Source organism: Melampsora larici-populina (genome assembly GCF_000204055.1).
Source record: "Melampsora larici-populina 98AG31 unplaced genomic scaffold MELLAscaffold_1, whole genome shotgun sequence".
NCBI classification, from domain to species: domain Eukaryota; kingdom Fungi; phylum Basidiomycota; class Pucciniomycetes; order Pucciniales; family Melampsoraceae; genus Melampsora; species Melampsora laricis-populina.
The window spans coordinates 3,007,881-3,030,897 of NW_006768765.1; the positions used below are offsets into that span (position 1 = coordinate 3,007,881).

Consider the following 23,017-nt stretch of genomic DNA (forward strand, 5'->3'; position numbering starts at 1 on the left):
CACAACCTACAAATCATGCCTCAACATACCTCACTGTTAGGGATTTATCTGTAGTGTATTGAAGCTAATCTTTCAAGTTTTCCCTGTAATATCATCATTTCTGTTCCATAATTTGTTCCTGAGAATCGATAAATCAGGCAAAGGCAGGTGATTTGATGAAATCACGATAAATGTGAGTACGGGAGCTGTAAGGCCAGGAATCACGTTGAAGTGATTAGATAAACTTCTTTACTTCTTATGAGGTAGTGAGTAAGAGAGTAAAAGATATTTAAGTAAAGAAACCACAACAAAACCAATAAACATCTCTTGATATAGTAAAACAGACCCTAGACATAGGTAAACGGACACACATTGTGGTTGTGGCCTTTGAAGATTCATCAAATTAGGGAGTATGCACATTATATCAAACTCCAATCTTTTTCTCACCAATGACGGTGACTCTACATCATATAAGAGGATCAGCTTATCAATCTTTCAAATTATACTTTCATTGAGATAACTTGGAAATCAGCTGTTTACCAAATCCCACTCTTTACTTTTGTAAACCTGTCCACCAAGAAATATCACATGTTTAAATTTGCATCAATGCTTTCAGGAAGCTTGGATTCAAGATTTGGCAATAATGTGGTTTACATTGAGTCCAATTCAATGGATGAATCATGAAAGTTCAATTTTTCATAATAATGAAGGACAAACTCCAATCAATACTAAGATCAAACAACAACAACACTACATTCAATGACCAGTCAATTTTTGTAACCAAATCTTATCATTCGAGTCAAACAGAGGTTATGCTACTAACTAAAACATAATATATAGTAAATCGCTTTTTAAGAAACCATTTCACCCGTCACACCAATCTTACTAGCCACCCAACGACCAAGATCAGCATTTAACCAATTCAATTTACTAGCCAACAAGAGAGGTAAGACTTGATTAAGTGGCCAAACTACAACCGATTGGTTTTGATTGATTGCCAAACGAATCCTTTGTGCCATTTGAAGTGTATCGGCTAACATCATAGGTGGCATTGTAGATCCGGCTGATAACATATCAGCTGTCATACCTGATTCAATAAACCCTGGACAAATACAATTCACATTGATGTTATAGGGAGTCGAAATCGATCGTAGTGATTGACTAAAGGAAAGTAAATTCGCTTTGGATGCTCCGTAGAATGCGAATTGAGGTGGACCGAAAAGTGCAGCTGATGAAGCAATGATACAAATCTAAAACCCCAAGAAATCAAACAAATCGCTCATTTTCAATATCTTTAATTATAGTAGATGTTAGAAAACGTCGTTTACCTTTCCATGCCTTTGGGTCTTCATGATTTCCCAACTGTTCATGATGAAAGCATAAGTCGAAGCGACGTTGACCTGGGTTAATCTCTTGGCCGTCTAAATCATACGCAAGAAAGGAAATGAAAGGAAAGAACATCAATACATTAAACGAATCAAGAGTAGAGAAATCGAATCAAGCTCACTTTAGCGCCCCATCTTTCAGATTCACCTTCTTGATCATCCGTAAAAGTCACCGTACCAGCCACCGAAAAGATCTCATCAATCACCCCATACTTTTCTTTAACTTGATGAATCATACTCTTAATCTTCTCTTCAGCATCATCATGAGCATAATCAATGGAATGAGTTTCAAGTGAAGCACAACCCAATGATTTAGCCACCTTAGCCACATGTTCTAATCTTTCTTGATCTCTACCCAAGATAATCAAAACGGTTTGAGGACAAGCATAAAGTTGAACTAAATGAGCACCTATACCAGAACTACCACCTGAGATGATAACTACTCTAGGAGGAGTTGTATAAGAAGAAGATAAATTATGATCTTGATTAAAGAATTTGATTAATGGATTGATGAAACTTTCATATATAGTCTTAATGAAACCTATTGGAATCCAAACCGATAGAGTAAATAAAAAATCAAGTGAACTAGTGACGACTGTCAAAGCAGAGATAAGTAAGTTTTCTAATGTATAAGAGAGAGAAGGATTAGAACTAAACCGAGCATAAGGAAAGAGAGGAGATTGTAATTTGTTGGCTAAGATAGTAGATTGATTAGGTGGATGTGAAGCTTTTGGTAAGACTGAATATCTCATTTTTGGGATGTTCTTTTGAGAAAAGAAGTTTAAGAAAAGTAAAGAAGAAAAGTAAAGAGAAATGAGTTGAAGCTGAAGTTGATTTTATAAGGTAGTTTTTTATAGTTTTTGATTTCGATCATCCAATTACCATTTTTGTAGGATGACATCATCATTGATCGTCATCTGATTTACCAAAATCACATGGCATTTCACAGAAAATTATTCGTCAATCGATTCACTCACCTCCTTGACTTTCACGCGCACATCTCTTCTCAAAATTACTCAATTGGCTAACTTAACCAAGTCACAGCTGCTTCTTGAGTGAGCCTTACTCAATTGGGTTCATTCCTGCTTGGAGAAAAAGTTACAGATTCAAGTTCTTGTTTTGTTTTCCATAAACAGTATGTACCAGCTTTCCACCTGATTTTTCTTTATCAGAAACAACATGATATTTGCCAAAACAAAAGTGAGTTTTCTTTCACAATTGAAAAAATGCCCAGGCTGCCAATATAAAATAAACACGAAACATGAACACTTTTAAAAATCAGAAGTCTCAAATTAGAAGTGATGTTTTTTTTGTTTTTTTTCGTAAAAGAAGACGTTTTCAAACTTGTATAAATGAAAGTTTACAAAGAAATCTTTAAAAGTTTTAATAAAGAACTTTAGATGAACTGATTGAATAATAAATATATTTAGATAGATCAATACTATAGATATATGCATTACTATACTATAATGAAAAGACTCAGGATACACAACAACAACCTAAGCATTTTAAGACTTTAGATAATAATTTGATACAAACAAACGAAAAAAAAGAAAATCGGATTAAAAGTTTGTTCTATAGAGTCTGAGAGGAGAGGGGAAAAAACACACATAAAATATTTGATAAACATTACAATATTAACTTAATCACAACGAAACCAAAGAAAAAGTATACAGATATCTTGTAAGAGTTTACATGTGTACAATTCTACACACCATACAAAACTAAAGGGTCTTAACTCTTTTACATAAAACATTGCTTCGGTGTAAAATCGAGTGGTGATAAAGTTGGTTCATAATCTTTATAAAAACTGGTGTTTGATGATGACGAGTTGAAGGGAAAAAAGAGTAAAAAGCAAACTTGTGAAAGATAATTATACAATGATAAACTTTGAGCTTAAAAAATTGATGATTGATGATGAACGAAAAGCTAATAAGATTGATTGATGATTGAAAGTGTTCATCAAGTGAGAAAACATAATTCTCTAGAAAGATTAAAATATATCAAATGGCTTTTACCACATCGACCTAGTTTGATAAAGATTTCGACGATTAGCAGCTTCATATGCACGTCTACCATTTTGGAATGCTCTAGTTGTATTCTTAGGTACTTGTTGTCCCATCCACCACATCACCATCAATCTAACGGCCACAATAATTAAAGTTAAAATCACCGAACCCACTAAAACTGTAAGTGGTGGTCTAGGTGGATGTAATTCGGCTGTATTACAATCTGCTGCTGTTTCTTCTTGAGTCGTCCTTCGAGTACCACTACCAACACCACCACTGCCTTCTGTACTACCTTTCTCATCTGATTCTTCACTACTTTCCATGGGAGTTTGTACATTGTAACCTGCAGGTTGAGTTCGAGCTGATGTACGAACTGATGGCGGAAATCGATCGTGTTGTGAAGTCTCAGGTGGAGTTCCGGATGTAGAATTTGATGATTGACTAGGATTATAACGAGATGGATGATAAGCAGATACCTGAGCAAATGAAATGAAGAATCAAAGTGTGATAAGTATCATGATTTTTTTGCAATTGGGAAAAGGTAATGAAACTAGCTGATTGGATTCTAGACTGACCACACCAGTAAGTCGACGTCTAGCATCATCAAATGCACTTAAACCATATCCAGTAAGTAAAACAGCAGCCAATCCAGTAAGTGCAGCCATAGCCAAAGCAGCATATGCAGCCAATGCAAGTAAAGGAGAAAGGAGAGGTCTTTCAGGTGGTGGTGGTGGAGGAGGAAAGTTGAGACCTATAGATGTATGAATACTTTCATGACTGTTCGAATTAGATTGATGATGATTAGGTAAATCAGAATCAGATGAATGAGATGAGATGGTAGTTCTTCTTGTGGTAGTAGTAGTAGTTGAAGTTTGAATCGAATTGAATGAATTTGATTGATGTTGAATTAAAAGGGTTGAAGAGATTGTAGGATTTGAATGAAGCCATGACCTGTTTGGATTGTTTGACATTCTTGAATTGATGAACTTGTTGTTAGGATGATTGATGATAAGATTTTGATTGATGATAAGATTTTGATTGAGAGGAAAGATGAGATGAGTTGTGAAGTTGTGAATCGGATGGAGAAGAGAAGGAGTTTAATAAACCAAATCAAAATTCAAAAAAATTACAATTCATTCAAACTGAATTTATGTAACTGTAACATTCAGTTAAGTAAACCTTATTTACAAATTACAACCATCAAGCATGTGAAATCAGAATCATAGCACTTGCTTACATAATCACTCCATCATCATTCAACCTTCAGGAATTATTAAGCAGACTAAATCAAAATCACTTCTAATCTTTCCTTCTTCTTGGACTCTCATCACAACATCCTCCACTCGAAATCCACTCTCCTCATACAATTTCATCATCAACTAAAAAAGACGTTTATATGACTTTTTTACATTCATTCGCAAAACAAATCAACCACTTCATGTATCTTAAACTTTCAATCATAAAGAAAAGAAAAACATATCAACATTGTCAATCGTTCTTGTTTGATTCTTATTCACATTTACTCTGCAAATTTAAATCACATAAGAATCAAAAAAATAAAAGATATATATATATATGTATAAATCTCTGAAATGAGAGGTTGCTCATAACGACATGTGACAATCAAATGAAACCAGAAAGAAGAACACACAATCACACACATATATATCAAAAAAAGCAAACAAATAACAAACAGATCATTTTCGTGTTCAAAAGTTCAACATCATTATCCAATCATCTCCCCAAACAGATGGTACTCTTCTCTTCTCTTCACCTGGTTTCTTCTCTCCATTCTCTTCATTCCAACAAATCGATGGTAATGTTAGATCTGCTAAACAGATCTCATTGGGTCTATTAGGATGTTCTACGATGCCTTGTGGTATGGCTGCCAAACAGATTAGGTGTTGACTTTTGGGGATCAAATCTTGATTCACTAAAAATTCACCTATACAATATCATTCGATCAGTGAAGCTTCTTGATGTAATGATATCATACGACTTTTGCTAGAGAGGACTGACCAGTGTCGTAATTTACATAACTAGGAGTGTCGATACTTAGGATCGGAGCTCTTTTAATGTATGAAAGCAAATCTTGATTGATGACTCGCTGGTCTGAGACATGTGAGATGGAGTTCTCAGCCAGCGCTTCCACAATCAACATGGGTGAGGATGGTAATTCTGGATCTATAAAAAAGATTACATTTCTTCAATCATGACTTTAATCACCAATAACATCATGAGTAGGTTTACCTTGGAGATCAGTCACCAGAGCGGCATCCGTGGAATCATAAAGCCTTAGTTGAAATTCAAATGATTGGTGGGTCAACGTCGTGACTTGGGCCCGAAAGGCACAGCGCAGGGAAACACTATTCCTGAGCATTAGATCACCGGCGTGTATGATGACAAATCATTGAATAACCTACAGTACGCGGTACCATTAGTCGTGCCGTTGTGAGCTCGATCTCCATAGGCATTGGCAAGAACGAGACAAACGGTGTATCCTTTATTGGCGAGTAAGGTGGCAGCTCTGACAGCAGATGAACCCTTATTTGCATTACAACTGACTACGAAGGAGATCACAGAGCTTTCTATCATTGATCTGTTTTGACCGTGTCGTCTTCGTAAGAGATTGATAATGTATTGGGCGATTGATCGAGCTCCATTTTCGATACGTTGTACTAAATTCGGTCCATATTCCACCGAAGCCAAATTGAAGGCTTGATTAAGACGCTCAAATGTAACAGGATATACAGGTCTTCCTTCTGTAGAAATCAGTCGCGATGGCGTTGATATCTGATTTGCCTGCAACGAGGGACTTGCGACAGCCACTCCATTGACAGCTTGCTCCTGAGCCGATAAAACCATTTCGTTTGGTCCCAAATTACGTGATCGGGGTGTCTCATAGCTAGCTCCATTCTTAGAAATCGGTTTCTTTCTGTTATAGGCCACCAGTCGATCAGCCGGATCGGTAGCGTCCACCAGTGCAATTTCTGCCCATAACTTCAAGAGGCAAACACGGCAATACATATAGCAATCAGCATACATGTCAATGGATGGGAAGAATCAAGTGACTGACTTTGGCTTTATCGAATGCTTGTAAACCGGCTTGAAAGTCAAAATCTTTACTGAAGTCCGACTTTGTTTGCGTTGGGTTTGATTCGTAATCAGCAGAGGCACCAGGTGAAAGGGGTGGAGAGGGTGCTCCATCTGTATCTTCCCTAGCTGAAAAGCTGCTCTCCCCACCTGTACTAACTTCCTGAAATGAGACCGCAAGATGGGACGCTCGTTGTTGATGTGCCTTCACCGGTTTTCGACGCCTACGAGGGACCTTAGTTCGTGAGTTTGCAGCTGGAGAAGTAAGGGTAGCCACACTATCACCAAGATGATCGCTTTCGGGCGTCGAGTTTGTCGAAGGGTGAGGTAGATTGGAGGAATGTCGTTCGGATTGAGCTACGATTTGTGGACCAGAGTGAGCGGAGGAGATCTGTTCTGACTGTATGATGCACAATCAAAGATTCCCGTTGAAGGACGTAAGTAAAAGTGCCTTCACTAGAAAAGAACATTGATAGATAGTAATTATTCTGACGTCATGAGAGACCAGAGTACACGCACAGCATGTCTCGCCAAATGAGGTGTCTGATTAGGATCCTGAGCTCGGGTAGATTGGTTGATCGGATTGTTGGTCAATGGTGAATTACTTGGTCGTACGCTGAGTAAAGTCAAATCTTTCACAGAATCCTTATCGACCACTAGATCATCTTGAGTAGAACTCAAGGTACCATCGAATCTGCAAAGCCGCGCTGAAGTGAATGTAAATTTGAGCTTCACGGTCTAAGATTAAGATGAGATTTGATTGGGTTAAAGGTGATTAAGACTGACCTTGCTTGAGATGAAGTTTACCATTCGCTTGATCGATGTAACTAACCACTCCTTGTACTACATTTCCATTTGAAAGTTCCACACTGATTGGAAGTCCGACGAAGTGAGAAGACATGATCGATTAAAAATTCAAAATCCTAATGTGAATTCAAATGAGAAAGAAAAACTATCTATCAAATTAAAGGTTTAGTCAAAGTGGGTATTTTGATAAGGTAGGTAAAAGGTTTTGCGATTGGAGAACTGGAAATTGAAGAGACTGGAAGAGACGATGAAGTCAAGATTAAACTTTATCTTCACAGCGGCTGTCACTTCATCTTGGTGAACTGTATTTGGATCGGTTTTCAAGTTTCACATCATCACTGACACCAGTTGCATATTGGATTTCATCCTTTCATCCTATCTTCAACAACTCCCATTAACTCAACAAAGTCCCACACTCACCTTGTGAGGCTGAAGCCAGCGAGGGACTTACCTCAAACGACCTTCCTTGCAATCCTTCCCTACCAAAGATTCTTACCAGAGACAAAAGTTGTTTGCCTTCTTCTTGCGCATAGTTTACAGTACTCCTTTCCAGAGAAGTGTTCTTTGCTCTTGCCTCGAATCCCTCCCAAAGTTTGGGGGTCAACACAAATATAGCATGTAACGTAAATTATGTGTCTCTGCTGCGAGGTCTGAGAGCGTTTGCCTTATGTTTTGCTTAAGCATCAAGCTTGTGTACCTTGAATATCCTTGGGGCATCAATGCATTACTAATGTTCTCTAATAGGGATAAATGACTAGACTTTTATGAACACAAACAATTCAATAACCAAAACAATTAGATGACAAAAGGAGACAAACACTCAAATTCTAGCATGGTATGGCAAATCTACAACCATTCCAGCAATGGTTGCTTTCTTCTTTCAAAAATTCTTCAAAACTCATAGTTTTGGTTTCATCAAGTTTTTTCTTTTCACAAGGTGGAGCAACATGGAATGAAGAGGATCCTCTCATGACAATCATGTGTCCTTGTTAAATCATCTATGATCATTGCTTGGCTTTCATGGCAAGCAGTGAGTACATCCCTTTCTCATTGGTTAGTAAGATTTGACAGACACAGCAAGGCTGTGGCTGGCGTGCACACCAGGTGTGTTCATGTTACTTTAGACAAAATTGGTGAAACCAGTTACAGGTGTTATATGTGCTGTGCTGATGAACTTTTTACAATCAACCATTCTTGGAACAGCTGTATATACTAATGAAAAAAACTAACAAGTTGTAGCATAGCAAATTGTAATATGAGGATCCGGAACACCCTGGAACACCTGATTACAATCAAATACTTGAGCACTTTTTTAAGTAATTACAACCAAACCAGGCAATTTTCTGCAATTGGTGAGGAATACTAGATGATCCCCTTTGACTTGAGACAGAATGGGTAACATCAATGAAGCTTGGAAAACAGCCGTCCTACCATGATTCTTGAATCTCAATATTAAATTGATACCCAGGAGGCCTAACAGCATGTTTTCTTGATAACATGTTTAAGATGGAAAGAGTATATACTATCATCTATTTGCTTGTAAGCTGGTCCATCAGGCTTTGAATCAAACCTTGACTCTTACTTATAGCTTACTTGAAATTGTCACTCCCCTTGGAACAGCTTCCATCACTAGCCTTCAACATTTGGAAGACCTTGCGTGGTTACCAACTCCTCTGGGCCAATGGACTTGGATTTGATTTATAAATATAAGGTAGAATGCTACATGTGCCACAAGATAATACATGTTATTAGAGGTTGTCCTAAGAGAACTTCCTCTAAATCAAACTTTAGAAAACCAATCAATCAGAAAGTAGACTGCCAGAAATCAAAGCTACCTATGATAGATTTGATCCCCTCCACTAGCTCAAAAATGGAAACCACACCATTCTCCAGACAGAACAATTGTCAAAGCCTCCCAAGAATCCAATCTCAGTATAAACCTCAATTTCTAAGCTAGGGATAAACTCACCACAATGCAGAAGAACTACCTTAGAAGTCTAGAAGCATTGAACAGAGATCAGTATGATGATTTGAAGAAAGAGCACAAAGCTCTGGCAAAACTCTTGAAGAACCAAAATTAAGATCTCTCCTGCAGATGGTGTAACTCTTGTTTAACATTTGGGAACAAATGTAGTCCCTCTACAATCTCTAAAGGTATCACCTATCTTACTTTAGACATCAAAGACCCCAATCAAATCAACTCCAAGAGGCCTTAATTCTATACTCCACTACTCAAAGAAGCAGATGGACTGGAGATATCAACATGTCAATGCCAGCATGCACTAAACACCACTTAGTGCTAAAAAAACTTACAAGAACATATCAGCATACAAGTCCCTAAAGACATGGAATATCTGGATGAAGAGACAATCTATGGATTGGAGAACAGAGAGATCTTTCAAGGATCAAAACTCTCTCTCTCAATGTTGTTAACATAACTTCTCACAACAACATACCTAAATCTTCCCTACCATTTACACAAGTCACTTCAGGAACTTCCTGCTCAACACCATCCTAGATAACAGAGCTGCAGCAAACTATCTCTCAGCAAACAATTTAAATAGAGTGTTATAACTCAGGTCTAGTAGAACCAAACTTGAAGAGAATAAGGGACAAGGAGTGCGTCTGGCTAATGGTGCTCAAGAAACCTTGACTCAAGTTGAGGCTTTCAAAGCAGAAATTGACAATGAAAATAAAACCAGTTTCTTAAGATTTATCATCAGGGCCTATGTACTTCCACTACCAAACATCAAATTGATCTTAGGGTTGCCTTGGTTCAAACACCACAAACCCATCATGGATTTCAAACCACTTGAGTACCAAATAAAAAAAAAATTGAAACCTTCAATTCAGACTAAAAAACTGAGATTCGAACTTGTATAGTATGGATTCCAACTCCCATAGTATCCAACAAACCTCCCTTTGCACTGTCCTAGAAGAATGTGCAAGATCAGTGGCACCACAGTGCTTCCTGCACAAAAAAGACATGGTAAAACATAAGTGGTACAAACACTATCACTGAGCAAATGTAGTATACTTCCCAAGTGAAAAATGATTGACCTGAAGGACAAACAAAATTGAAAAAGGTGGATTTCTGCATCCATTTTGCATGTGCATTAAAACTACATTTTTCTGCATTGATGCTGCATTTTTCTGCATTAATGGTGCATTTTTATGCATTAACGCAAGATTTTTAATCACTTTTGACATTAATTTCAATCATTTTGCATAGTGGAAAAATACTACATCTGCGCAGTGTGTATTGATACAGGGGACACTGGCACAGTAAAGTCCCATGGGTGACCCACTGACCCCACCTGAACATCAACTTATAGGCCAATCCATAATCAAAGGTGCACTGGAACCAGGAGTTACAAAATGTTGGACTCCACCTGGAGTTTGCTGCTTATCCTAATGAATAAGTCAGATGGGTCAACTAGGTTATGTGTGGACTGTTGTTGAAAATGTCTGAAAGCTTTGTAATACGGTCTGTGATAACAATTCCTGTGACAAATAGGAATCTGATATGCGCTATAAGTTGGATAAGATCACTTGGAGTTATCCTGTTATAAGGAATGAACTCTGACCTACAACAAGAATAAGAAAGTACAAATGTAATATGAAAGATAAGTATCAACTCTTCTGATGTTAACAACAAGATTAAGTACCTATAGTATGAATTGATTTGATTTAGAGCACACGAATCAAAGTGAGCTTTCTATGATCTGAGTGAAAGATAACTATAACATTATGTTGAATTAGTTTAGAACACAATATAAAAAGATTATAAGAATAACAAATATGAAATTGATGATACGTACGTTTCTCTTTCCAAAGATGAGGAAAGAGAAACGTTACACGATTGAGAACTAATTATCTTATAAAGGCTCCAAGTTTCATTGACGTCATTGGGTTAGAAGTATTTTCATTTTGTCATAGCTTTCTCAACATGTAATTTATTGATTGTAACTCCTCGTCTTCTACTCGTAACTTTCTACACTTCTTCTTCACATCTTGAGTCAATTGAACACCAACAGTTGTGTGTTAAATTTCACAGCCCCCAATCACTAGTCACTGGCAGGCCAGAGACTACTGCAACTTCAACAAGATTTGAAAATGATCTCAACATAATATCACTGTGGGGCCTGGGGTCAACTGATGAACTGTTTTTCAGGTTGATGAGACTTTGAGTTGAGCTCAAAGAGACAAATCATATTGGATTGAGCAGTGGTTACCATATTTTCCAATGGGTTTGGAGCAAACTATAAAGTCCAAAGTGATTAAAAGAATGTTCAACTTACTCCTCTTATACTCTCTGGAGACCCCTTCAAAGTGCCTACCCACCTTCTACACAAGGTCTTTGGTGTGTGCATGTCAGCATGCTCCAGGTAGACAGACATGGTGTTGGCTCAGGTTCTCAAGGACATTGGCCAGATGTTCCTCAGTGGCCATATGGATTTGTGTTCAATCAATTCTTCTACATACAGACCAAACTCAAATCAATGGGCTTATGGAAATTCACAGGTTTTTTTGATTGAGCTGGTTAGGTTGTGTGACAGAATCACATCCACTCTTGTCACTCAGCTTCCTGGATTTTCATGGTACTGGCACTCCTCTGACAGTTGATAATGTCACATCATATCACATTCAAGTAGTCATGGCTGGTGGTCAGGCTGGTGGTCAAGAAGTCCCAATTGACACATCATTTTTCTGTTTGAATTTGGTACCCACTCTTTTCATGGTGGCAAATCTTCACTGAATGTTCAACAGATGATCCCAAGTTCTGTCAAGCTTCATTGACTTCTGTCACCTAAGACATCCCCAAACTCACTTCACAGCTTTTGTGTTGATAATACCATGTGTTGGAGAAGAAATTTCAAAGACACGCACTTCCCTGGATTATGCCCAGTGACACTAGCCAAATCCAGATCTAGCAGCAAGAATCTGGCCTAATTGCCATTGCCTGAGGATACCATCAAGTGTAATCATGCCTGCCACTCAGTCTAAACTCCCTCATCTGCATCTCTGTATCAACTTGACTTTCACTAGGATCATACATTGTTAGTCTAATAGTTTGTTTCACTTTGGGGTTGAGCAGCTTTTGTTTTCTTGTGTTTCTTATGTGTGATACTGCATGTATGCAGTCACTGCAAATGATTTGTATATCCTGAATTTATCCTATCTCAAATGTGACAGTGTGGTGATAAGAACTGTCTCATCATATTGTATTTATTATCAATTATCCCATCATCTGTTATGTTCATTGACTGATATAAAGCTCATCTTGAATGTACATGTATTTGAATCAAAGCCCTTATTTTCAATTTGTTTGACTCACAGAGTTGTACCAGAAAGTCTTGTCCTACACAGAAATCAAGATTCAGAATGAATAACAATTGGGAATGGGTTTGTTCATAGAAGGTTCAGGCTGCAATCAAATAAAGGTTCACATATATCAAACTGTCACCATAATATGCTCCACTACTTAGGAATTTGTTCACACAGCTCTAAATCACCACATGGTCTTCTACATCACTCTGATTTCATCCTAGCTTACCACTAGCTCCAGCAACCACTGAGATGTCCCCAGAGCCTGCAGAGGGGGGGCTGGCAACTTAAACATACTCCAAAGCCTGATAGGATTTTTGCTTTGGTGGTGACCATCTCTATACATTGATCTCACCACTTCACACAGTCTGGAACTTCAAGGTGCTCTTGTGAAATATGACAGGCAAATTTTTCCAGTTCTTTTTCCCTCTTCAGATTGTTCTGAGCTGCTCCAGAACCCAAGAATCAAGCGGATTAATTATTTGATAAATCAAGATACTTGCATACAAATCTGCTGCAACTACTTATACATACATATTCATGTGGGTCAAATCAGTTCTTGAGAGCCAGTTGTCACTGCAGTTGTGTGATCAAGATATCCCAAAGTTGCGTTGATTTAATCTCATTTCATTGCTACAACTTCTTATCAATGATGCAGAGTTTTGCAGAAAGAATATGCACAAGATACAGAAGAAAATAGCTTTCTGACAATTCCCAAACCGGTGTGTGGCAGAGTGTTTGAGGCAGATGGAATCCAAAACAGTCAAGAAACCAAAATTTTGTGTTCTTATCACGCGTGAATTGTGTTTAAGTTGTAATTCCCCTCCCACAGGCTTTAGAGAATGTCTGCACTTTGAGGAGGGACTTGGTTAAGTTAGGTTTTCATCCAGTCACAATATCTGGCATCCCATATCTATCTCAACAAGCCGCTTTTGTGAATTCTAGACTTGACCCTAGGCATAAAAACACACAATTCCTGGGCAAAGGGTTGGGCACGTCTCTGGAGTGCAGACAAACACAACAGGGGAGAGCTGACTCCATATATGAGAGTTTGGACCTACTACATATATAAAGGTCTTGTTTGGAGCGATGCACAGCAGTGTCATGTGCGTTCAAAAAGGAGCTTTGCATGGAGGCCGGCCCCGGGGGACAGCCCTGTGTAAAGCTGGACAGTTTTAGGGTTGGAAAACTGCAAAAACCTATCACGCTCTGTCACGTTATATGATTAAATACTGTTGACTGTATTTTAGAAAAAAACATTCGCAAAAAATCCATAAATCCGACTGGAATTACAAAACGAGTTACAAACTACATTTCTTCAATCTGAATTATTTCGACTCAGCATACTCTCGCCACTTGATCGATTTCCTCAGTTATCCAGCCATTTTGTGTCTCAATTAAAAAATCAACAAAAGTTATTGAACATACTCTAGATGTCTTCAATCCTTCCAGTCCTCTCTGGTCCTCCCCAAAATGATCCCAAGTTTATCGGGACTCCAAATAACTCTCCCTCCTTAACTTCGGCTTCTTGGTCTGAGCCAAGGAGTCGAACTTTAATCGAATTACTTCAAACTCAAGTTCATTTGGGTAAGCGCTCCGAATCTGGTTTTAGAAGGGAAGCTTGGGCGGAAGTGACGAGCGAATTCATCAAAAAGTATCACGGTCAATGGACTCGTGAACAACTCAAGAATCATTTTCAAATTGTAAATCAACATGATCTCATAATGCATTACCGATAACTACAGTATTGATGTTGACTTTATTTTTCGACTCTTTCAGTTAAAATCCCAATATAACACAGTACGCGAACTGCGTTCTCATCCTGGTTTCCAATGGGACGATTCAACTCATACGGTCACTGGCTCTGCTGCTGTCTGGGATGAATATCTTAAAGTGAATTTCTTATCTTCACTTTCATTGTATTCATCATTCACATCTCGCTTACTTTACTATCTTGCCAGGCACGTCCCAAGGCAAAACTGTTCCGCGACCGAGGATTCCCACTTTACGATGTCCTCGACAAATTGGTTGGCGAACCCTCAGGATCCGGGCGCAAACGCAATGCCTCCCAAGCATTTGGATCACCATTGCTAGTTCAACCAGATGTTATGGTCAATCCGCAGCTACCGAGCTCTACCCCCTACAACCCTCACATCATGCAACATGCCGAACTCAATGGTCAGTTATTGTCAACCCTCTCCTAGTTTCCGTCGCTGACATACATCGAATCCAGGGTCCTTACCCGTTTCTCACGACTTATCATACGAGAAAGATACCAGTCGACCTCCTGGTGGATCCGACACTGGCTCGACTGATCTGATCCACGTTCAGGACCCGAAACGAATGTGCTCTAGCCAGTCCTTTATCCTTACTGAATCACTACAGCAAGCATGTAAGTTGGAAGAAGACCGAATCAAGCAAGAGGCACACGACGCCTTGGAACGCAGACTAGAAGCTATGATCAGACGCGAAAGATTTCCTAATATGAAGGAAGCACTCCTGATATTTGGAGAAGCGTCTAAGGAACAATTCGAAAACACATCACAACGTATGGCTGCAGCATGTGTACTACGCTCCGAAGAAAATGCTGCTTTCTTCTGCGCTTTACCAGACGACTTGAGATGGGATTGGTTAAAAAGTGAAGTGTCTGCCGCTGAGAACCACAATCTGCACCCGATGATTGAAGTTCCGAAATGAGATGTGATGGCGTTCTTTTCGTTCAATGGGTTTTTTTACGAGCAATGATGCAAAAGTTATCGTCAAATTCATTTCATTTTCATCATGTATTTCTTTTGTCTGAGGTAGCTGGCTTTTCTCTACACTTATACCAGCAATTGTACACCGATAATGATTCACACCGGAAAGGGGTTTTTCAAAAGTATCGAAACTGTGAAGTTGTCTGCTTTTACCTTTTACGAACGGAATCTGGCGTTGCCATTGGGCTGGTATACCACGAGTCATCTTGAGATACTGTATTGGGTTTCGCTATATCCAAAAACAATGTATTCTGCAAGTCTAAAGATCGATTCCATCTGAGTCACTCATCATCGCGACCCACGTGGATAGCGAGACTCTGGCCACGGGGGCGATTGTTGGGCTAGACTGCATCACATTTTGTGTATGCAAAAGAGTGGTGCTCTCTGAGTGGTGCAACGTGAAATTGTAAGGCTGGAAAGGATTATCAATGTAGTACCAATCTTCAAAGGATTTTTTTTACCAAAATAGGGCTCGGGAAACTATGGCTCAGACATGGAGCTACAATTTCCAAGTCAGAGTCTTCTCACAATCAAGCTCATACCGGAGCTTACTTCACAGGGTTGTCTGATGGCCTTATCAATCTTCACCAACCAAAGTGATCAACAAAACAATTTGGGTAAAATTCTTAGAGCAGCAGGAAAAATGAGGTAGCGATGAATGACAAAATGCTACAACTTGTCAGGATTCAATTCATCCATTCCATAATACATAGTTTGTGCATTACATTGGCCAAAACCTTACACCTTGTTCCTTTCGTCTCTGCTTCTGCATATTCTCATTTGTGATCAAATCAGATATTCCAGAATAACCCCCCCCGCACTCACATTGCAGCTACACAATGATGGCTCAGGAAAAGCATTTGAGCGCTCATATTTCTGCCAGCCGATTTTTCAATTTGATACCATTATTCTCGTAAATGCTCATCATTGAAGGTAGATTTAGGGAGTCATGATGGTCAACAAATCGTTGTTCAGGGATGAGAGTCAAGTATGATGAGATCACCAGCCGGACATCAATTTGGCTGCTTGATCCGATCCGACCCGGCTGAGCACCCTAAGAAAACAATGGTTGATTATCAAACTTAACAAAGTCCCTCGCCAAAGGCCCGAGCTCCAGCGAGGGACTTACCGCATAAAACAGAATCCTGGCGTGAGAAGTAGCCTGTATTGGCACAAAAAACGCTACTTTGAATTCTTCGATTTGTTCCTAAATAAACAGGTCTCGGAGGTAAATAAAAGGATGATGGCAAAGATTCATTACATATGAGCCAATTGCAAGCTCCCCCAAATCTGGTCTGGAACTTGGGCTACTGGGGAATCAAAAATGGGTCTGTTTTCATTTTTCAGCAGCGGCGAGCCGGCTCAAAGCCTGTATTTCTCAGAAAGCGGTCAAAACAATTGATCTTCAACTACTCAAAAAGATAACTTCCCAGCAAGATAGAAAGGCGGTTGCAATTGGTAAATATGTAATGGTCCCTGGCCATTTTCTTCTTTCTTTGTTGCAAGACATGTTTATTGAGAGATAAAAAAAACAAACAGATGTAGAGAATTTGGAGCAAATATAGCTCACTTCTCACGCCAGGATTTCAGTTTATGCGGTAAGTCCCTCGCTGGGGCTCGGGCCTTTGGCGAGGGACTTTGTTAAGTTTGGTTGATTATTAGCAATTTTTAAGAGACTTCAGAGTGAAACGAAATAGGGACGATTTTAAATAAAAGAGTTTAAGAAGAAAATTAAAAGAAATTTCAAAATTAAAGTATTCAAATCCACTGAAGCAGATTTTGATAAGACTTTTGTTCACATTAATAATAAATCTGTATACATAGCTCCGTACGGACCGCTCGGCTTGAAAGTTCTTCATCTCCGTCCTAAATTCTAAAACTACGAATCCAGATCGATTGGTCAACGGTCGAGTGTTGATTGAATCCAATGGCATCTAACCAACAGAATGGATCGAATTTTAATCCGAATCCGAATCCGAATCCGAATCCGAATCCGAATCAGATGAATATGAATATGAATATGAGGGAAAGGGTGATAGCATTACAACATGTAAGTTAATCTTTTCTTCAAATCAAAACCAATCTCAATTCTTCAATAGTTTGAGTATTTATAGAAAAGTTTAAAGCATTTCTCGAGTGCATCTTAAGTACCAGTATGGGTGTGGTTGTATGAGTGACCATGAGAATAAACCTTCTCTGTGCTTCTTAACTCTTCGAGTTCCATTAGTTTTCTTTATCTGTTCTTCTCGCTCAGTTTTCTAAATCCAAGATAGTCAATCTACCATCTCGATCCTATCGCTTGAAACTTCTCTTTTGTACACAAATCAAACTCAATTTAATCTCTTTCTCTCCTACAACTGTAACACTCACTCGAACACTAGCGACGTACCACTTTGATCAGTCAGGGTGCTACAGTACAATCCTCAACTGAACTTGCTCAAATCGAAGGTTGGTTTCAAGAGCTTCAGAAGCAAGCAGTCTTCGCCACCCAACAATCATCAAGACAAACTCAATCACCACAACTTATCTCAAATCTATCACTCTCTGGACCTCCAACTCAAGCTTCACTTCCTCCTAACTCTACAGCCATGGCCAATCCTCAATCAAACCCAACGGCTCCTCTTGCGTCAACTCTTCCCACTGACACTGCTACCAACATTCAATCCTCGATTGCATCACCTCCCCCTTCTGGATTCCCGCTCGATCCTGCTCAGGCTCAACAACTACGAGCGCAGATCATCGCGACTAAAACATTGGCCAGAAATTTACCCCTCGATGACTCTCTAAAGCAAGCCATCGGTCCATCTGATCCATCAAGCGAACGGAATCAGTCCGAGGACTCCGCGCGCTCACTCAATGAAGAGACTGATATGGATTATGTCAATTCTTCAACTTATCCCTACAACGCGTACCTTCATCCAGCAGCTGTTTTACCGAACGGAGCTCCTTACGCGCTGGACTCTTGGCAAGGATCGAGTCAACAAAATCCAAAGGGTTGGATGGTCCCTAGTCTTTTACCACCTGGACTCGATCTTTACACTTTGAAAGCTGAACGAGAAAAGTTTATTGAGGGGCGAATCCGATGGGAACTTGGAGAGCTAGAATCTATGAACGCCCGCATACCCGATACGCCCGTTCAACTTGAAGGTTCTTCCACAGCCACTTCTCAAAAGCTCAAAAGTCTGATTGCTATCAAATCACTCAGACTCCTACACCGTCAGCGCGCCCTACGCGAAGAAATCGTTACTGGATACAATCAAGCCACCAAACTTAGCTTAGTGACAGATCGCACAGCGACCAAACGCCCCAAAAAGCTTACCCTGCGTGATTCTCGCGTCACTGAACAGTGCGAACGACGTCAAAAGACCGAACGCGAACAACGCGCCAAACAAAAGCATCTTGATTATATCAAAGCTGTTGAGAATCATGCTCATCGTCTCAAATCTGCTCATGCAGAGAGTCAAGAAGTTTTCAGGAAACTTGGGAAGTCCGTCTTGAAATTTCATGTTGAGGCTGAGAAAGAAGAACAACGAAGGATCGAAAGACTCAGTAAAGAACGTCTTAAAGCCCTTAAGGCAGATGATGAAGAAGCCTATCTCAAACTCATTGATACCGCCAAAGATACTCGAATCACCCATCTCTTACGTCAAACTGATCAATACTTGGATTCACTCAGTCAAGCTGTACTTCAACAACAAAACGACGCGGTTCATCGAGACGGTCAAATCGTTGTCAGTGGTGTACAATCAGCGGCAGCAACGATCGATGAAAGTGCTTTCGGTGCTGCACCAGTCTTTGATGACGACAAAGCGAACGCAGCCACTGGTGCGGCATCCGGAGACGCTGGTAAAGCTGATTATTACAATGTTGCACATCGAATCAAAGAAGAAGTGACGAAGCAAAGTTCACTTCTGACGGGTGGTACCCTCAAGGATTACCAAGTCAAAGGACTACAATGGATGGTATCTCTTTACAATAACCGACTGAATGGTATCCTGGCTGATGAAATGGCTAGTGACTTCCTCACTCGTAACAGCTTCCTGATCCCATTGTTAACCTGATCGATTGTTTTGTCTGCATGCAGGGTCTAGGAAAAACCATTCAAACCATATCACTCATCACTTGGCTCATTGAGCACAAGAAGCAACCAGGTCCATATCTCGTGATTGTTCCCCTTTCCACGATGCCTAATTGGACACTTGAATTCGAAAAATGGGCACCAAGGATCAAAGTGGTTCTCTACAAAGGCTCCCCCAACGTCCGTAAACAGATTCAAACTCAGCAGCTTCGCAGTGGTCAGTTTCAAGTACTGTTGACGACCTATGAATATATCATCAAAGATCGACCGGTCTTATCTAAGATCAAGTGGATCCATATGATCATTGACGAGTCAGTTACTCTCTAAATAAGCAGCTATCAAGTGGCAAGACCGAACTCATTACTGATAATACTGATCAAATTTGTGTATAGGGGACATCGTATGAAGAATACGCAATCCAAACTTTCTCTTACCTTGACCACTCATTACTCCTCTCGTTACCGACTCATCTTGACTGGTACCCCGTTACAAAACAACTTACCCGAATTATGGGCTCTTTTAAATTTTGTCTTGCCGAAAGTCTTCAATTCAGTAAAATCGTTTGATGAATGGTTCAATACCCCATTTGCTAACACGGGTGGTCAAGATAAGATTGAATTGAACGAAGAAGAAGCGATCCTCGTCATTCGTCGTCTTCATAAAGTGCTTCGGCCCTTTTTACTTCGACGATTGAAGAAAGATGTCGAGTCTGAGTTACCGGACAAAGTGGAGAGAGTGATCAAATGCAAGATGTCAGGCCTACAACTCAAATTGACCAACATGTTAAAGATTCACAAGGTGATCTGGACGGATGTTGATAGTTATGCTAACAACCTGAAGGGGAATAATGGGACTGGTGGGATCATGAAAGGTTTACAGAATGTGATTATGCAATTCAAGAAGATCTGTAATCATCCGTTTACGTTTGAAGAAGTTGAACGTACCATCAATGGACCTGATAAACCTACCAATGATACCCTTTGGCGAGCAGCTGGAAAATTTGAGCTCTTGGATCGAGTCTTGCCTAAACTATTTGCGACTGGACATCGAGTATGCAGAAATCTCTTTATTCAGATTCGATAAATCAAGGCAATGATGTCAGACTGAAGCTGATGATTTGCTGTTCTTATTTTTGTCAAGGTTCTGATGTTCTTCCAAATGACTCAGGTGATGGATATCTTCCAAGATTACTGTGCCTATCGTGGAATCAAGAATCTTCGATTAGACGGTATGACGAAACCAGAGGAGCGAGCAGATCTACTCAAGACGTTCAATCATCCACAATGTGATATACATCTTTTCATCCTCTCCACTAGAGCTGGTGGATTGGGATTGAATCTTCAAACAGCAGACACAGTTATCATATTTGATTCAGATTGGAATCCACATCAAGATCTTCAAGCACAAGATCGAGCACATCGGATCGGGCAAAAGAAAGAAGTAAGGGTCTTGAGATTGATCACGAGTAAAAGTGTAGAGGAACATATCATGAGTAAAGCTCAATTCAAGTTAGATATGGATAAGAAAGTTATTCAGGCTGGTAGGTTTGATCACAAGAGTTCAGCGGAAGAAAGAGAGATGTTCTTGAGAGAATTACTAGAGGATGATGATAATGAAGAAGAGGGTGATAATGAATTAGGTTAGTCGGTTTCTTTTTAACGTCGCGCATTCCCTCGGGGAAACGACTCGTTCTTCTGCGTAGGTGCCAGTGTACTGATGAATTTGTATCATCTGATCGTTGCGCATACACCAGGCGATGAAGAATTGAATGAAATCTTGAAGAGGTCAGATGAAGAGTTTGAGATCTTTACCAAGATGGACAAAGATCGCACGTTGAACGCTATAGAAGCTTGGAAGCAAACTCCACGTGGTCAGGCCGGTGAACCTGTTCCCGAAAGATTGATGACGGTAGAAGAACTCCCGCATGTGTACTCGAAAGAGATTGCCCCACCGGTGGTCGTGGATCCGAATGCAGTAGAGGAGGAAGAAGGGGAACCAGGAGTGAGGAAGCCTCGAAATAGGAATGCGGTGCATTATGATGATGGTAGGCTAGATTGTAGTATCCATCTACTGAATCGTTGATCGATACTAACTGGTGTTTTAATGATGCTCAGGTTTGACGGAAGAGCAGTTCCTGGAAGCTTTAGAAAACGAAGAAGATTTGACAGAAGTAATTGCTAAGAAACGAGGTCGAAAAGCAGTTCGATCGGCTAATAGGATGAAGAAGATGGCGTCGGAACACGATGGTGGTGAGATGGATGACGATGAAGAGGAAGAGGAAGACGACGAGGATGATGATTTTGTAGGAGAAGGTGGTCGAGGAAGGAGATTGAGTAGAACAAACTCTGGTACTGTCAATTCTCCAGAACCTAACAAGAAACGAAAACGTTTGTTTGCGGGTATGTTTGATGGATCAATGGACGGTGAAGAAGAACGCGGCAAAGGAAAGGTGAGAAATTTTTTCTCGCTCGTTTCTTATTTTGGGGTGACCAAGGTTTGTCTCATTTGTGAATGCTTTTATAGAGTACCAACAAGAAGCGAAAGAATGCACACGAGGACGAAGATGATGGGGTATTGAATGCGTATCGAAAAGTGATGAGAGAGTGTTATGATGCGTTGATGAAGCCGATTGCTCCAGAATCTGGGGAGAAAAGGATCAATTTGTTCATTGACCTTGTTCATCGTAAACAATTTCAAGATTGTGAGTTTGATCTGTTTCATTTCTCTTATATATTTTAACGCTTTGATTCTCATCATTGAACTTTTCTCACTCTTTTCTTTCTATCGCTTGGTGATCATTTACTAGATTATCAAATTATCAAAAAACCAATTGCAATGAGACAAATCTCGAAAAACATTCAAAATAAGTACAAAACTTTGAAGCAATTCAAAGATGATATCCATTTGATGTTTAACAATGCAAGAACCTACAACGGTACGTTTCTTTGAACTCTTTTGATATATCTTTGTTTGTCGAAATTGAGAAAAGTTCATTTTTCGGTCTTTCATCTGATCAGAGACGGGCTCATATGTGTATGTTCAAGCTGATGAACTACAAGATTATTTCGACCACGTATTCGAGTGTAAGTTATCTCGCTTAATGAATATCCATCGGAATTCTTTAGCTAATCTTCTCATTGTTTGTACATTAAGGTTTGGTGGATGAGACTGGAAAGCCACGTTCGGTTCCATTACCACAAAGACCACCGAATGTGTCAGGATCAGAAGGAGAATCCGATGAAGGATCAGATGAAGAAGAAGATGAAGATGAACAAGCAGAGTTTAATGGTGGTAATGAACCAAGAAATAGATTGAACATCAATGGATTAGAAGATGATTAGATTTATAAAAGATCATCATTGGTTTTTTTTCTTGGTTTGCGAAATGTCAAGTTGGTGAAGGTGTGATATATACAAAAAAAACAAAAAATGGGGTTTGAGGAAATGTGTAGGAGATTTTTTTGGCGCTATAGATAGCGAGATAGCAATTATAGTGTTTGTATTTATTGTACATCACTCCTTTGAAAGAAAAGCAAAGGAAAACGGTTCTGGTGTAAATCTAGAGTAAAGTGAAGCTCTTGAA

At 39.6% G+C, this 23,017-nt stretch overlaps 5 protein-coding genes across 5 annotated transcripts; 2 read left to right on the top strand and 3 right to left on the bottom strand.

Annotated features, from left to right (window-relative positions):
- Positions 1 to 607: 607 nt before the first annotated feature.
- MELLADRAFT_70515 (uncharacterized protein) lies at positions 608 to 2,182 on the bottom strand (the record flags this gene model as incomplete). The annotated part of the gene is made up of 3 exons (XM_007403874.1): positions 608 to 1,229; positions 1,308 to 1,400; positions 1,487 to 2,182. 3 exons carry the CDS (start codon positions 2,114 to 2,116, stop codon positions 831 to 833), a joined length of 1,122 nt encoding a protein of 373 aa, XP_007403936.1.
- Positions 2,183 to 2,768: 586 nt separating this feature from the next.
- MELLADRAFT_70516 (uncharacterized protein) lies at positions 2,769 to 4,451 on the bottom strand (the record flags this gene model as incomplete). The annotated part of the gene is made up of 3 exons (XM_007403873.1): positions 2,769 to 2,878; positions 2,975 to 3,849; positions 3,949 to 4,451. 2 exons carry the CDS (start codon positions 4,342 to 4,344, stop codon positions 3,379 to 3,381), a joined length of 867 nt encoding a protein of 288 aa, XP_007403935.1.
- Positions 4,452 to 4,749: 298 nt separating this feature from the next.
- Positions 4,750 to 7,487, bottom strand: MELLADRAFT_76364 (uncharacterized protein; the record flags this gene model as incomplete). Its single annotated transcript, XM_007403872.1, has 6 exons — positions 4,750 to 5,318; positions 5,393 to 5,557; positions 5,797 to 6,373; positions 6,450 to 6,866; positions 6,986 to 7,173; positions 7,253 to 7,487. 6 exons carry the CDS (start codon positions 7,365 to 7,367, stop codon positions 5,083 to 5,085), a joined length of 1,698 nt encoding a protein of 565 aa, XP_007403934.1.
- Positions 7,488 to 14,034: 6,547 nt separating this feature from the next.
- Positions 14,035 to 15,298, top strand: MELLADRAFT_58699 (uncharacterized protein; the record flags this gene model as incomplete). Its single annotated transcript, XM_007403690.1, has 4 exons — positions 14,035 to 14,304; positions 14,381 to 14,494; positions 14,563 to 14,779; positions 14,835 to 15,298. The coding sequence occupies 4 exons, from the start codon at positions 14,035 to 14,037 to the stop codon at positions 15,296 to 15,298; spliced, it is 1,065 nt and encodes a 354-aa protein (XP_007403752.1).
- Positions 15,299 to 18,227: 2,929 nt separating this feature from the next.
- MELLADRAFT_46455 (uncharacterized protein) lies at positions 18,228 to 22,989 on the top strand (the record flags this gene model as incomplete). The annotated part of the gene is made up of 10 exons (XM_007403691.1): positions 18,228 to 19,371; positions 19,449 to 19,746; positions 19,828 to 20,485; positions 20,576 to 21,074; positions 21,189 to 21,479; positions 21,550 to 21,884; positions 21,959 to 22,136; positions 22,242 to 22,370; positions 22,453 to 22,518; positions 22,589 to 22,989. 10 exons carry the CDS (start codon positions 18,228 to 18,230, stop codon positions 22,774 to 22,776), a joined length of 3,786 nt encoding a protein of 1,261 aa, XP_007403753.1.
- Between the last annotated feature and the right edge of the window lie 28 nt (positions 22,990 to 23,017).